The following is a 17,267-nucleotide window of genomic DNA, read 5'->3' as shown; positions in this document are numbered from 1 at the left end:
AACATCAGGGCGTCTTCATTTACACTGAACATCTACAGAATGCCAACCTCAATATATTACATATGAACGAGTTCTCTGTGGAATTTCTACAGATCCCGCTAGTCTATATATTAATACGATGGTGTACATGTTATTTTGTGTGTCATGCTTACATCTTTTTTCTTCTGAGTGACTGTCATTTAATTGTTATGCCATATTTCTTGCAATAAACATTTTTTTCCTTTCCTTTGAAAAACTCAATCATGTTCTACAACGTCAAAAAATAAGGAGAACAATTTTCCTCAACAAAACAACCAACACAAATGGCATGAATAAATATTTGAAGATATAAAGAACTCTAAGCATAAAAACCTTTTCTAACATTACTGGATTCAACATTAAATAACCTGAAAAGTGTTGATATGCCGTCAAACAAACCAAACCTTCTAATGTCCAAATACTTTTTTTCTTACAGCAACTGAATATCATCTCGGTTTGATTGAAGACAAAACTTGCAAAATGCAGAAAACAATTGTTCCTATTTACAATGCCTCCCCACGGGACAGAGTTAGACACCAGGGTCGTTTTTTAACGTGGAGAAAAGGAACAAAAATAAAAATTGTCTCAGTCGTGAAGGATTTCTCCTCCACTGACAGAACAAGAAATGGAAGTGCAGCATCTGAAGAACAGATACTGCACTTTGATCTTTTTATTTATTTGCTTCCCCACTGAGCAAATTAGGCAGGAGGCCGTTTTTAATGTGGAGATAGGGGGAAAGGGGGGGGGGATCCAGCTCCCGAGAGGTGGGAAGTGGGAGCTGGATTAGAAACTGTTGGTATGAAGGGTTGGCCCTTCAGTGACCAAGGTCAGATATGTGGGGTTACCCCCACATATGGTCTTTGCTAGTCATAGCTTTGCAGTATCTGCCGGAACAGATACTACACTTTGATCTTGTTTATATATTTTATTGAGAAAGAAAAAATTGAACATAAAAAACGTACAAAAAATTCAATTCAACAAAATTAGGCACAAGGCCCTACAAGAAATTGGGAGGGGGAGGGTACAGGGTCTTTTTGACTATGTAACAGATGAGACTTTGAAGTCTTACTCTTGACTGGCAACATTTACCAAAATACCTCAATCACTCTGTGGATCCTAATCTAACTAATAACCCCAGCGTTCAATGTAAAATTTAACTATGTACAATTTTTATATTCATTTCTGTATGTTGTGTGTGCATTTTTTTTTTTTTTTTTTTTTTTTTTTGTGTGTGTGTGTGTGTGTAAGAAAATAAAGTTCGATTTCATTAGAAAGAGTTCTTGAATTAATTGGCATAAAATGTTCGTGGAGTGGGAAAAAACTAATGAAAATGTTCATTTCAAAAAAAAAAAAAAAAAAAAAAGGAAAAAACTACTAATGTGTTGTTAGTAAGACCCCCCCTGTACTATTCTATGTGGCTAGATCCCCCACTGTTTTCCGGGGAACCGAAAACAAGCAGAGCATCCCTAATGGGGTTTGGGGAAGTCGCCTTAATGGAGGTGGGAGAAAATAAAGCAACGGATGGAGGGGGTAGGAAGGTGACCTCTGAGTAGGGGGATGATCGGGGGCATCAGAAAATAAAGATGAGGAGCAGGGGGGTTGGGCAGACTCAGAGGTTCTCTAATACCAAAAAATAAAATCAGGAACAGGATCTCATTTGTACCACCAGTCAAGAGTTACTTTACTGAACTTATAATGCTAACCTAGGCGGGATGGGTTCCGTAGGACCCAGCACCGCCCATGCCATGCCTAAGGAGGGAACACGTATTGAAACTTGGCTCCTCGACGGATGCACAAACTAGTGCTCTGCACCCACCTCTTGTCAAATTCCTCTCTAGGCAACCTCTTCCAATCGCATCTGATCTTTACTTTAAGCAAATGTTTAAAGTAAACGATCAGATCCCGATCAGGAACAGATGTCCCTTCGTGGACCAACTTGAGGCGCGCGATCCAAATGGTCATGCGCGCTACTGCTAGGATCGCCAGGAAAACCAAACTTTCCTCCCTGGGGAACGGCGGCTCCATGTTGTACACAAAAGTTCCTACGTCGAGATCGAGCAGACACTCGGCATCGATGCGAGCTGTTACCCCCTCGACGTACCTTAATAGGGACTGTATCCGGCTGCAACTAAAAAACGCGTGCTCGATTGTTTCGGGCTCGCGTTCGTCACAGCACGGACAGAAGCGGCTGGTATGTTCTTTATACCGGAAAAGTACGTCGAAGAGGGGCAGCGCATTTCGGACCAGTCGCCAAGTCAGGGAGAATTCCGAGTTATACACTTTGATCTTGTCCCGAAGGCCAAGACAGTGTTAGAGCCGTCATCAAAATCAGCGGCAAAGGTAAGTTTTTATTTACAATCGCGAGTAATTACCTGTGTCAACAAAAATATGAAAGTTTTTCATTTTTTTTTTTTTTAATAAACACTTTTTGTAAGACTTCTTCATACACACACAATGTGTCACATTTTAAAGTCGTGCAACATCTTCGCCTTCTTGGCTTTTTGACTGCGAGCAAAGTGTAGTATCTGTTCTGATGCTACACTTCACCTTTTCTGTCCTCGGTCAGTGGATGAGAAATCCTTCATGACTGGGACAATTTTTATTTTTGTTCCTATCCAGAGTGCCCCTCGTTGGGGAGCTGGATTTTCCCCAAATTAAAAACGGACCTTGTGTCTAACTCTGCCCTTGTGGGGGAAGCAAGTAAATAGGAACATCTATCTCCCCATAAAAAGGAGTACTCCGCATTTGGTTACATACTTATGTTTCATTTTTTTTTTTAGATGGAGGTTGATAATCTATATATTAATACGAGAGCGTGTGTGCTATTTTTTGTGTCATGCTTACATCCATGTCGTTTAATTGTTATGTAATTCCATTTCTTGTAATAAAGAATTTTACCAAGAATTCTTCGTAAGTTTTCGTTTCAAGGAACTCAAGACATATATATATATATATTTTTTCTTTTTACATGGTGATCACCACTTATCAAGGCCCGGAAGCCACTCAGGGATAAGGGTTATTGCAAGTACAGTACGTTAGTGTGAAGATTTAATGAAGTGTCTACTTTGGGAGGGGGCGGTTCATGAGGAATTTGTTTACGTTGGACTTGAAGACATCCAGGTTGTAGTCAGGTGGGAAGCAGGCATATATATATCTATAGTTAGATATATATATATATATTTTTTTACATGGAGGTCACCACTTATCAAGACCCAAAAGCCACTCGGGGATAAGCGTTATTGTGTGTACACAAGGGTTATTGTGTATGTTTTCAGCATCCCAATGGGGTAGTGATTGGAGATTTGATAAAATGTCATTATTTAAGGGGGCGGTTCATCAGGAATTTGTTTATGTTGGACTTGAAGACATCCAAGTTGAAGTCAGGAGGGAAACAGGCAAGCGGTAGAGAGTTCCACAGGCGTGCAGTTCTAAGAAAGAAGCTTTCTTCATAGAATCTACGTTTTGATTTAGGCATAGATAAGGAGTGGGGAAAATTATTGACTGTGGTTTCAGCTAGATGGGTGTTAATCGTGAAAGATTGGCGAGGGAGGGGCAGAGATTGGAGCTCAGACGAGCACTTGCCATGGAAATAATGATAAAACAAAGATAAGCTCGCAATGTCTCTTCTGTGGGAGAGAGGTTACATACTTATGTTTCAGTTTTTTTTTTTTTAGATGGAGGTTGATAATCTATATATTAATACGAGAGCGTGTGTGCTATTTTTTGTGTCATGCTTATATCCATGTCGTTTAATTGTTATGTAATTTCATTTCTTGTAATAAATAATTTTACCAAGAATTCTTTATAAGTTTTGGTTTCGCAACGTCTCTTCTGTGGGAGAGAGGTTGCAGGGAAGAGAAAGGTCATCCTCCACTTTCTTCATAAGTCTTAGTTTTAGTTTCAATTCAAGTTGATACAGCCAAGACATACGGATATGATTATTTTTTAAATTGTAATAAGAATCGATAGAAAATTTGATAATACAAAATCTGCATGAATTAAAATATATTTATGCATTAGTTAATACTGAGTTATGCGGGGCATCCCTGATAGCTTAGATAAATACTGTTGTAGTTTTAACAAAAGAGCTACAATAATATGGGAGCGTCTTGATTTATGCTGAACATCCACAGAATGCCAACACCAGTATCTATATATATATATATAAGCGAAAATGTGTGTGTGTGTGTGTGTGTGTGTGTGTATGTATGTTCGCTTTTTGCATATTTCTGCAAAAGGCTTTTTTCGTTGGCCTTCTTGCTCGGCTCGCTTCTTCTTAAAACTTTTTATATCAGTTCTAAATGACTTAAGAACGGGGGTCGTGTGTATATTTAATTTGCCCGACTTTCACGCGCTATTTTTTCCAGATATTTTGATCGCCGCGTGTTTCTTTCACTAATTGTGATTGGTGTGTTTGTAATGAAATTACCAGCCCAGACAATGTCTCAAATGTATTACTTTAGTAAGAGGAAGGTGATTATGTGGGTTAACTCATGTAACATAATTGTCGAAATTAGTAACATATTCAAGAATTATGAAAAATGATGAAATGTGAGTTATTTGATTGGTGTGTTTGTAATGTAATAACCACCCCAGACAATAACTCAAAGTTATGATTTTAGCAAGAAGAAGGAGATTGTGTCGGTTAAATCACTAAAACAAGCGAAAACTGGCTTGCAGCCATGTCATGTTTCAAAGTCAAACATCATGCAACTTAAGTTTCTCGCACCTGTTAATTTCATTTTATAAACGTTAGATTAAGATGCGCTTCATTCCTCTTCTCTTGTGGCCGAGATGGTTAGGTTCCAGGGTTTTTTTCATTTCATTTCCACCTTCACGTCAAAGGTTCGGGGTTCAAGCCTACTTTCCACTTTCCTACTAAAACTTTTTTTTTTCTTTTACACCTCCAAACACCCGGCCAACGGTTTTTTTTAAAAAAGGGTTGTTTTGATCACCCCCCCCCCCCTCCCCAAATACACACACTTACAAACACCCAGGCCATGCCGGGTACATCCCGTTAGTATTAAATATAAAAGAGTCCGCTGTGGAATTTCCACAGGTCTCCCTAGTTTAAAATTGGTCTAAACTTTGTCGGCTAATGAATGTGTGTAAATTTTGGTGCACCATCTTTTTTTTGTTTTTACCCTAACAGGTAAGTACATAATAAAGTGTTTAAGCAATTTTCTATTTTAGATATTGGGGTTAATCTAAAAAGGCACCCATCAAGATAAGAAAACTTCTACAAATACCAATAACCCTGTTTTCCAGATAAAAAAAGAAAGTCACACCACCAACCATATTTATAAAGGTGATAGTTTTCGACGAGGAAATCCATTCCTGCATAAATTTCGTCAAAATATTTCATCATCCAATTATATTTTTCGGGATTTTGCTCAACAAGGATCTGGAAAATAAAATTAGGCAAATAAAAAAATATTGAAAAAAGAATTATTTATAATCTATATAATTATAAAACTCAAATGACCTTGTAACAGGTGTTGTAACCCAACATCTGGTTTACGACTTCCGGTTGCGTACATAAACAAATAATCAACGCGACAATAAAACATTGTTTTACTGTGTACGTTTTCAACATCCCAATTGTTTTTTTTTTCGCATTTAAATTATCCAAATAAACAATTGTTAATACTTTCTGCTTTTTTTTTTTTTTTACATCATTCATTTCCGTATTACGTTTAAGTTATTTTAACGCAATTTTCTTACAAATAAATCTACTTTAACCCGTTGACAACCATAAGAGCATTTTACAACGGTGATTTAACCACTGCCTTCATTTTCTTTTTTAATTTATTCTCCATTTTTTAATACACTTTTCTTAAAAACATTCATACATTTTCTTCTACACTACCAACATAAACAAATAACCCCGAAAATGTTTTTTTTTAATTTGCGTTACAAATAAATAATCAACACGACAATAAAACGTATTGTTTTACTGTGTATGTTTTCAGCATCCCAATTTTTTTTTTTTTTGCGTTTAAATTAAAAAATATATCAAATTTTGAATTTAACTTTAAGTATTATGGTATCTGTTCAGTGCACATTTACGTATAAGTATGGCAAACCAATTATAATTCAATGGCTGTAAGTATTTTTTTTTCAAAAATAAACAATTATAAACAGGACGACTCATAGAAATATATCTATATTCTTTTTTTTCATTTTAATATACTTTCATAAAAATGTTTCTGTTATGTCAAAAAAACTATTTTCTTTACGTCACAAGTGTCACGCTCATACAGTAATTCCATAGCTAATATAACATACTGACCCAACGGGTCACAGGTAGTCTAGTATATATATATATATATATATATACATATATATTAGTAATGGGACGATTCCAATATTTCTACCGATTCTAATTCTTTATAAATCTCTAAATATTTAACAATTAAGTTAATACACAGATATTTTCTCAAACATAAAATAGATAATATAATAAGTCGGTCACTTAAGCCCACGCGTGCAGATCGTGATGTTAAAATCTTAAGATCACTCTCGACCGTCTTGACATTTAAGCTTTAATTTCAATTATATTTCTTGCTACGCTTAACGTTGGCCGAGCAGGTTGTTCCTTGCTAGTGGAGTAAGGGATTTTTTTTTTTTTTGCCGAATCTCCCGACTGGCGGTAATTGATTATTGCCCTGATGATCCCCTAAAGGATGGAGCACTAGTGTCCGTAGGTATTAAAAATAATTTTAGTAATAATTATATATATATATATATATACACATACGTGTATGTATATATATATATATATATATATACGTGTATGTATATATATATATATATATATATATACGTGTATGTATATATATATATATATATATATATATATATATATATATATATATATACGTGTATGTATATATATATATATATATATATATATATATACGTATATACAATAGACTTGTGGAGAGAATGATCTATAGATTTTAGTTTTACTGTTTTTTTGTTTTGTTTTTTTCTTTTTTCCATGACAGTCACCACTTATCAAGGCCCAGAAGCCACTCGGGGATAAGGGTTATTGCGTGTACAGTAATCAATGGGATAATATTGTAGTAATCGTTAGTAATGGAGAGCTGATAAAGTGTCTTACTTAAGGGGGCGGATTATCAGGAATTTGTTTATGTTGGACTTGAAGACATCCAAGTTGTAGTCAGGTGGGAATACTACCAGCAGTGGGAGATTTTGCTTTAAACAAAATCAGATAAAAAATACAATTAAAAGAATTGGTTTACGCATTGGAAAATAGGCACAAATTTTTCTGATATCGATTCCAATATCCCAAAAAGTTCTGAATTTTCCGATTAAGCGTCCCAACAAAGTTATGAAAATATATATGGCAATTAAGCTACACAGAATATTCAGCATTTCATTCAGGCTTATGTAAAAAGTTGTGGTTGTCATGCGTTTATATATATGCACATGTTACTGAGTTTTTTGTTAGCCAATCAGCTTTCTAGTTGCCACCGAGCCCATCCTAATCAGCCAATGGGCAGGCACTTACAGGACAAAGGCACAGTTGACCTCCGGTTCACTCCTTCTTTTTGTGCGTTTATGCTTTTATTGTAGTAAGCTGGCCTACTTTTAGCCTCGATGTAGTTGGAGATGTTATTTTGTGTTTTTTTTAATTCTATATTTCGGATATTATATTAGTTTTTATACATATATATTCTATATATTCTTAGAATAGAGGAAGTTTTTGTCTATGTATCATTTGCCATCTGGAGAAAAAGAATATTTTACCTACCCTAGGGCGGGTATTACACAACATATGTATGGAATAATTGTATCTTCTCTAGGACAGGAAATTTACAGCATGTATGTGGAAAAAAAAATTTCCTTACCTAGGGCGGGTAATGTACAACACACATTTATAATTATTTACATAATTTTCTGTTGTGCTAAATTTTTGGTATGTCACAGGTTTGTTTTTACATCAGAGTGCTATAGTGAAGAAGAACCGGATTTTTTATATAAATGTTATACTACTCGAACATATTGCATGATTTTCGATTTTGATAAGTTATGTACGTTACAGATAAGAATTTCTTTGTTTTTCGTATGGGTACTTCACTGTACAAGTACCTTATTTCCCGAGTAGGATACTGTAGAAGTACCTTTTTTTTTTCTAATTTAAAAATGAAAGAAATCGATACTTTTAAGTAATTTTCTGTCGGAAAGGCAGACTTATAAAATGGAGAAGATTTGAAAATCAAGATATGTTTCTCTATTATATTATTTCTTTATCACTTTTTTTTTCCTTTAAAAATAAAAAAAATGAGTAATTTTTGTATTGGGAGTGTCATGTCTATGAGGCCTGTAGTGATTTGTTTAAGCTTCGACTAAATCAATGCCATCGTCATCATCACTGTCATGATTAACGTCATCATCATGATTAAAGTCATTATGGTCATCAACATTGTTATTTTTTTCTTTTTCATTATTTTTTTGGTGCTTGTGTGGTAGAATTCAATTTCAAATAAATGCATTCCAGGTAAAAAAAAAAAATATTTGATTTCCTTAATTAAGAAAAAAAAAACCCACTTTACATGATTTTGGGAATATGGTATTGTTCGTTGCACAACAAATACATACATCATGAACATTTTTCAGTTCACGGTAAACCCCACCCTGATATTTTTTTTTAAACAAAAAAATAAAATTAAATCAATATGTAAATATTTGTAGGGGTGCTCAGTTTTTAATGCAATGTTCTAGTAAGATGATCACCCATTTTAGAACCACTCAACGTTTTTTAGGCCAAATTTTGTGAATTTAGCTATTTTTAAGTAATTTGACCTTTTTCTTTTTAAATTTTATTTGAAATGTGGCCTTTTCAGATTATTTTCATATTCATATTTATGGTTATCTGCAGGTTTCATGACCCAACATTTACAAAAGTTTTCCCGGGCAAATTTTTGTTTTCTTTTTTAAAAAAATTTTTTTAATACACAATCTTCAAGTTCTGTCATCCAACATTTACAAAGGTTTTCCCGGGCAAAATTTTTTTTATTTAAAAAAAAAAAAAAATTTTTTTTAATACGCAATGTTCAATTTTGTTTTCTTTTTAAAAAAAAAAAAAATTCTTTTTTAATATGCAATCTTCAAGTTTTCTCACCCAACGTTTACAAAGATTTTCCCGGGCAATTTTTTTTTTTATTTAAAAAAAAACAAAAAAAAAACATTGTTTTTTAATACACAATCTTCAAGTTCTGTCACCCGACGTTTACAATTTTTTAAATTAACGGGAAAACTCTTTGGTATGCTTATGTGTGTGCACAGTTTCTAATACAATAAATCGATCCTCCATATTGGAACCACTTGACGAGAACACGCAGACTTCTTTTAAATAAAAGACTTTTCATTTATCAATTTAAGGGCAATAATTAATGGTCAGTGTGTGTTTGATTATCAACTAAAGACTTACTTTTTAAAAGTTGATTTTTAGGTGCATTCAGCTCTGTATTCTGTATTGTTTTCAATGGTCGCCATGGTTGTTTTCGAGCATGTGCATTCAATTTTTTAAGATAACCATAAATATGTATATAAAACAATCAGAACAGAGCATATTTCAAGCAGAATTAAAAAAAAATGGTCAAATTGCTTAAAAATGACTAAATTCAAAAAAATTATGTAATACTCACCAGAGTAGCAAGCGTCCACATATGGTGGCGTGACAGAGGAGGGGTGGATTTGCCACAGGGAAGTGTTGGGTGGGAAAAGAGAAAAAAAGATGGCGCCTGGTGTTTTATAAACTGTGGTCTCGCGAGAAAACAGAGGGCACACATGCAAATGAGACAAGGTGAAAAACTGCATAAAAAGCTTGAGTGAGAGGAAGTGACAATGTCGTTTACAGTCACGAGGTTATTGTGCTACTATTGCAAGCTTGGTGACGATTGAAGTTGAATTCAATACAATTTAACCTAAAAAACGTAAACTGGTTCTAAACTGGGTGATCGATTTACTAGAACGTTGCATTACAAACTGAGCACCCTCTACAAATACTTAAAATATTCAGTTTTTTAAAAAATTTCTTTGATAATCTGGTAGATTAGTGTCCATTCAATAATAATCTGCTGAAAAAAAAAATTGAAAACAAAAGATGGAAATAAAAAAATATAGGGGGGGGGGTTAACCACTTGAACCAATTTTTCTGTACTTTTGATTTTTTGTAAAAATTCTAAACAAAAACCTATAATATTTTACTTTCGTTCCACCTCAACATTCAATGTTTAATGATAACTTTTATAAATTTTCGGATATGCTGAAAACGAATATCATATTAAAATTTAGGGCAGAGAAGTAGTTTTCTCAATATTAAAACCTTTATTATCCAATGTAATTCATTATGTTTTTATTGGTAGCCATGTTTTTTTATAACTAAACAAGTACTAATGCGCATACGTGTTACAAAACACCTCATCCTCCCCATGTTAAGAATGGTGAACGCCACTGATATTCATTAAACCTTTTATAACCTGGTTGAACTAATTCGTTCAGTCGTAAATAAATGAATAGAACGCCATAAATAAAATGGGAATTGATCCAAACACGCCTTGTACGTATTAGTTCAGTATCTGGATAGATGCCAGATACCTCCAGATTGCAACTGTCCTTTACTTATATTCAGTGAGCCGCCAGCTGTCTCATAGAGTGGAGGATTTGGGGGGGGGGGATTTCGTTTATTGTAATGAACACACTTTTTTTCAAGCACTATGGATAATAATGAAGGTAAGTTTATGAAATGCAAAAATTCTCAGTGGTAGTTTAACTATTGAACTTCATAATTTTTTCAATCTTATGAATTGAAACTAACTAAAATTAAATGTTTTTTTTTTTTTTTAAATCAAAATTCAGGTCATAGTTTTTTTTTTTTGATCTTAAGACATTTTTCCAATGTATTACTTAGATACATTGGAAAAATGTCTTAAGATCCCCAAAACTACTTGCCTGACCCAAATTGGAATGTGATATTCGTTTTCAGCATACCCGAAAACCTATAAAAGTCGTCATTTTAAAGGGGAGTGTTAAGGTTGAAAAAAGTAAAAAATTACCAAACGACCGACTAAAACCAATGAAAAGAATAAGAAAATAATAAATAAATAAATAAAGGAAGTAAAAAAATAAAAATGAGAGAAAGTTAAGTCCGTTATCGACGAACACCCGCAGAAAAGAAAACAGAAAATAAAACTTGCAAAGGAATTATTTTTACAGCAGAGAAAAAGCTCGTTCAGGTCCGCCAAAAATACTATTAAAACATTACCGCTAAGTGCATAAGCATCTACATTTGTATTAACGATACAATTAAAACAATAAATTTTTTAATTGTATTTTTAACAGAAAAAAAAAAATCGGGGTTTGTATTACTGTACACATAGATTCAATAAAGTTGTTAAAAAACAAATATATAACAAATAAATGTTATCAAAGGCAAGATAAGTTACTTTTCTGCCAAACTGTATATGATTTTCGTGTTTTTATTCAATGTAACATGTTTATTCAGCTCGAAAACCATACAATGTTTACCGATGTATTGGAAAATTCAAAATGGCGCCCGACTCTCTCTTTAACACGGTAAGTTCGGGAAAAGGTGTTATAAATAATAAACTAGACAAAATACTGTTAGAAATTCGCTCAATATATGTTACCGTGACACAAGTTGACATATATTCGGTGGTTTTTTAATAGTATTTTGTCTAGTTTTTTTTTATTTATAACACCTTTTCCCAAACTTACCGTGTTAAAGAGAGAGTCGGGCGGGAGCCATTTTGAATTTTCCAATACATCGGTAAACACTGCATGTTTTCGAGATGAATAAACGTGTTACATTGAATAAAAACACAAAAAATATATCCAGTTTGGTAGAAAAGTAACTTATCTTGCCTTTGATAACATTTATTTGTTATATATTTGTTTTTTGACAACTTTTTCGAATCTATGTGTACAGGAATTACAAGCCCAAAAATCGAATGTTATTCGCAAGAAAGTTAATTCGGCCAAAAACAAGTGATCAAATCATTCTTATACAAATGTGATTCTTACGCGAGTTGCATGTTTTACTGCAGGTCGGATAATTCTATTCAAACCATCTTCGGCAAGAATTTCAAAAATTGATGGTCTTGTTGAAGAATAACTTGTCGGCGTGAGATGAGCGGCGTGTTCGGCCATCTTGCTTTTTGTGTTCGTCGCAAATTAAGGCGATTAGAGTTATTCCCCTTGATTCCATCCACACAAAACTTGTATTTTAAAGTCGTGCAACATCTTCGCGTTCTTGGCCTTTTGACTAGGAGCAAAGTGTAGTATCTGTTCTGGTGATACACTTCACCTTTTCTGTCCTAGGTTAGGGGAGGAGAAATCCTTCATGACTAAGACAATTTTTATTTTTGTTCTTATCCAAGTGCCCCTTTTTGGGGAGCTGGATTTTTCCCACATTAAAAACTGACCTTGTGTCTAAGTCTGCCCTTGTGGGGGAGGCAGGTAAATAAGAACATCTAGCTCCCCATAAAATGGAGTACTCTGCATTTGGTTACATACTCATGTTTCGGATTTTTTTTTTTTTTTTTTAGATGAGGCTTGATAATTTCTATTATTTGAATTACTGTTCTTATCTTGGTTGCTATTTTTCTTATGTTTCGGACGATGGAAACACCCGACCTTCTTCATATGCATTTTTTCAAACATTGAGCCCTTTTAATTGAACTTGAGAATCCTTATATCAAATCTGAAATCCTGTAAAGTGTACTTTAGGGTGGAAAAGTAAGGGAGATAACATTAACATAATTTTAGATTGTTTTTAACAATTAATATTAATGGCATTTTCCCGATAGCCAACAAAAGAAAAACTGGTGAAAAAATATACATACAACAAATAAATGTTACCAAAGGCAATAAAAGTTACTCGTCTACATATGTAAATAAGTTTTTGTTTGTGTGTGTTTTACTTTATTTTAAAGTGTTTATTTAATTTGAAACAAAAGTAGTGTCAAGTCTGTTAAATAATAAAAAAAAAAAACAAAAAAAAAACTCATAGGCAGCATGCCGGTGGCAGTCATTTTTGTTGGATGATACCGTTTTCATCAGAATTGTGGGCTTTTTTGAAGCCGTGGCCTTTAACTTCTGCCTCAGATAAATCGTCTGACTATCTCTGTTTCGTCATCACATAAGAGACTCTCTGAAAACATTGTGCTGTTAGAATCTTCTTTCAATTTTCACATGTTGAGGCATCCTATATACCAGGAAGGACTGTCGACTCGTTATTTCTGTTACCGAATCTCAGCAAAATTGTGAAATACAACCATTCTCTGGTGCCTTCACCCACCCACCCACCCACAGTCTTCAACCTGGTAAGGACTGTGTTTATGACCTGCTGATAGTGACACAATATTACCTTCTTTTATCTGAACGTCATAATAGTAGATTGCATTGACTGGTACGGTCAAATGGGAGTCATTGTCTTTTGGGGTCACGTTATGCCAGTAGACAGTTTCTGGTATGGAATAGCGCATCCTGGTCGAAATTTATTTTACTGTTATAGTGTCATGATTCTGCCATGCCATTTCTGGCTGGGGTATATGTGTAACAAAATCTCAGGTTCATGCCCCATTTATTTGCAGATGTCTTGAATTTTTTTTTTTTTGCAGAAGACTGTGTTGTTATCCATTAATAGTTCTTACAGTGTGTCACGCTTAAAAAAACAAAACAAGAAAACAAAAAAAAACTCTACCATTTCAGGAATCACACTTGTTGAATTCTAGTACGTCATCTCCACATAGAAAATCACCCCAAGCCTCAATCTGTAATCTGTGAGCCAATCTATATATCTATAAGAGTGAGAATGTGTGTAAGGACATTTCTCAACCTATATACTCAATGAATGTTTGATCTACAGACTTGAAATTTGGCATATAGGGTATTTAGACATGTTTTAAAAATTAAATTTAACATTATGTATGCATTCTTAATGCTGTAGTATTAAATTTATAAATTTATTACATTTTTTTACTAGAATAGCTTGTCTTTTTCGTTTCCAGTTTTAACAACTAGTTCTTTTACTTTTCTCAGTGTAATCTTAACCATATTACTTTTCATGCTCACATTTTTCTATGTAATCCATGATTTTTCCAGGTTTTTCTTTGAAATAATATTTTCTTTTTTGTGTTCGATATCATATGCATTATCAACAATCCATAAAAAATTATTACCAACTTTTTAAATTGACTAAATAAAAATCAAATAACAGACATAATTAAGTAAATAAACAGAAAGGTTAAAAAAAGAGAGAAACAGAATTAACAGGCGACCTTGTAAGCAAAATATTATTAGCCCTAGCAGGGCAAAGAGCATCACTTTTGCTAACTTTCACTATATAACCAAAATAATATGTCATGCGAGTGACATTCCTACTATGATTTATGAAGGTGTTGATGACAAAAAAGTTGCTGTGGTAACCGACAACCAATCAGCAGAAATCGTCTCTCACGTTTCTTACTTTTTCTGAGGACTTTTGAACACAAATAATTTTATTATAACTTTTGTTTTATTTTAAACTATAGCTGAGAAGGTGATCTATGAACTGTAAAAATTGTTTGAAATTTGGTCGCAAAATGAGTGAACGGTGAAGCTTTAAAGCAGTTCTAAGTGAGTAAAACTAACACTTAACCATGTATTCAAACACAGTAGTGTTTGAATGATATATCAGTATTTAGTTTTCCAAAAATAACAATGGTATTTCTTGATTCTAAAAAGGAAACAAGTACACACACACACACACACACACAAACACACACACACACACACACACACACATAAATTTTTAATGCTGCAATATTTTAAGTTATAAATTTATTATAACCATATATTCAAACACGTGTTTGAGTGATACATCATTATTTAGTTTTCCAAAAAACAACAATGGTATTTCTTGACTCTGAAAAGGAAACAAGTCCACACACACACACACACACACACACACATAAATTTTTAATGCTGCAATATTTTAAGTTATAAATTTATTATAACCATATATTCAAACACGTGTTTGAATGATACACCATTATTTAGTTTTCCAAAAACAACAATGGTATTTCTTGACTCTGAAAAGGAAACAAGTACACACACACACACACACACACACACACACACACACACACACACACACCACATGCACGCACATATAAAATTTTATTTTAAGTTATAAATTTATAAGCAAGCACACAAAGATAACTTTCAATAAAAGAATGAACTGTTCTCAAAGTATTAAATGTCTGAACTTCGTACCAGAAACATGTGTAACATTCAAACATCAAATTTTAACATAAATTTAGCCTGAAATATTGATATGAATAAATAATAGTAATAAAGAAATATATTAGTCTATTTATTATTCAGCACTTGTGGCGCAGCTTCTGACGATAACGTTTTTGAAAAGTGCCCAAAAAATACGCTTACAATTATTATAAAAGTAGCTAAATTTTCGCACGAAAAAGATGGATAAAAACTTGAACATCATAAATGGGTCACCATCCACCAAACAGTGAATTTAACAACATGACTGTGTGGATGGAAGCGACAAAACAAGAGTTTAACAACCAAAATATATTTATATATCAACAATTTTATAGAGATTTGAAATATAAACTGAAAAGTGTTTGGTTGGTGGGTTGGTTGTTTTTGTTTTACGGCATATCAACCCTTTTCAGGTTATTTAATGCCGAATCCAAAGATTTTGGAGAAAATTTTTTTTAATAGAATATATTTGTTGTTTTCACGTTGGTTTCTATTTAACAGAGTGGACCTGGGAGCAATGGTTATTAAAGGTGGCTCCACACTCCCCAAAGCCCATAAGCTGGCGCCTCACCACTGGATATAGTTTACGATCATATCCAGGACCCCCGTTGAGGGACTTTTACCCTCTGCAGGGGGGCAGTCGGCATATTCTAATGCCCCACCGACAGGGCCCTGAAAAGTGTAAAATATACTTTGAAAACCAAAGTTCATTGGGAAGTTTTAAAGTTCTTATATAAGAAATAAACACGAGCATTAGAAAATTCATTTCAAAGTTCTGTGTTTGTGTGTGTGTGTGTGTTCGTGTGGTGCGCGTGTGTGTGTGTATGTCGTAGCATGGACCTAACTTGCTCTTTTTGTGCTTGTGAGTGGGTGACAATTTGCTTCTGTGCGACTTGCCCTTTGTTCCTAGTTACTTGCCTCTCCAGAAGGGCAGAGTTAGACACAAGGCCAGCTTTTAGTGTGGGGAAAATCCAGCTCCCCAAAAGAAACACTGAATTAAAACAAAAATTCATTCATTTATTTGCGGACTGTTATCCTCATCTTCACAACGTTTCGGCCAACTACTCCTCTGGCCTTCTTCACATGGTTAAGCACGACCGTATAAGAACGCTGAGTCTCTTATCTGGATCCTCAGTAATTACTGCCTTCCATAGTTGTTGCTATCTCACCACGTTTTGGCCAACTAATCCTCTTGCCTGCTTTGGGCAGGATTGAAACCGCTATCTTCAGATTATGCTAACGTGGAACCATAGAGATTCAACGCCTTTATTCACTGCACCAAAACGTAGTAAGACAGAAACAACTATGGAAGGCAATGATTACTTAGGATACAGTAAAAAAACTCAGCATTAGTATCCCGTCATGGTTAACCATCTGAAGAAGGCCAGATGAATAGTTGGCCGAAGCGTCATGAAGTGTGGTGAAAAAAATATCAACAATGAAGATGAGGATAACAGGTCACAAATAAATAAATAAAACAAAAAAAATTACTCATCTCAAAGGATTGCAGAAAGAGAAATAATATATAAAACTGCCTCAGTTTAAAAGGATTTACCCTACACTGGCGAGCGAGAACAAATACTACACTTTGCTCGCCCAAGTTTTAGTGTGCAATGAACGTGTGCACAAAACGATAGAGCTTGTAAGTGAGTTTTGAATGTTCTTTTCTTTTGCCTCCCAGGCTAAACTTAAAGGATAAGCACAGGTTCTAGAGTCATTTCAGACAAGGATGGAAGAATGGCTGTTTTCTGTACTTGAATCTATCAAATCAACACTTATATAGTTTTTGCACGGCAACAGAGGAGGCTAATCTGCTAGTCCGCTGATTTGCTTCCAACTCTACTTTGGACCCAGCAAACCACTCCCTCCCAGATTTTCTTCTGCAGACAGAAACCACACTAGATGATCTGAAAATTACCCCTTCCCAAGCA

The 17,267-nt window shown here is 34.1% G+C and overlaps 1 protein-coding gene across 1 annotated transcript in view; it reads right to left on the bottom strand.

The window, feature by feature from the left end:
• LOC145246857 (peroxisome assembly protein 12-like) overlaps positions 1-12,252 on the bottom strand; it is a 42,816-nt gene extending 30,564 nt beyond the window's left edge. Inside the window, exons 1-2 of the mRNA XM_080108704.1 lie at positions 12,094-12,252; positions 5,314-5,422 (exon numbers count right to left, since the gene is read on the bottom strand). Of these exons, the coding sequence (XP_079964830.1) occupies positions 5,314-5,422; positions 12,094-12,219 (235 nt within the window). The 5' untranslated portion in view covers positions 12,220-12,252. The remainder of the gene's footprint in view (positions 1-5,313; positions 5,423-12,093) is intronic.
• Positions 12,253-17,267: the final 5,015 nt, after the last annotated feature.

Source organism: Euprymna scolopes, chromosome 24 (assembly GCF_053919585.1).
Source record: "Euprymna scolopes isolate OS-2025 chromosome 24, ASM5391958v1, whole genome shotgun sequence".
Taxonomy (NCBI): domain Eukaryota; kingdom Metazoa; phylum Mollusca; class Cephalopoda; order Sepiida; family Sepiolidae; genus Euprymna; species Euprymna scolopes.
This window is presented reverse-complemented; position numbering and strand designations above follow the sequence as displayed.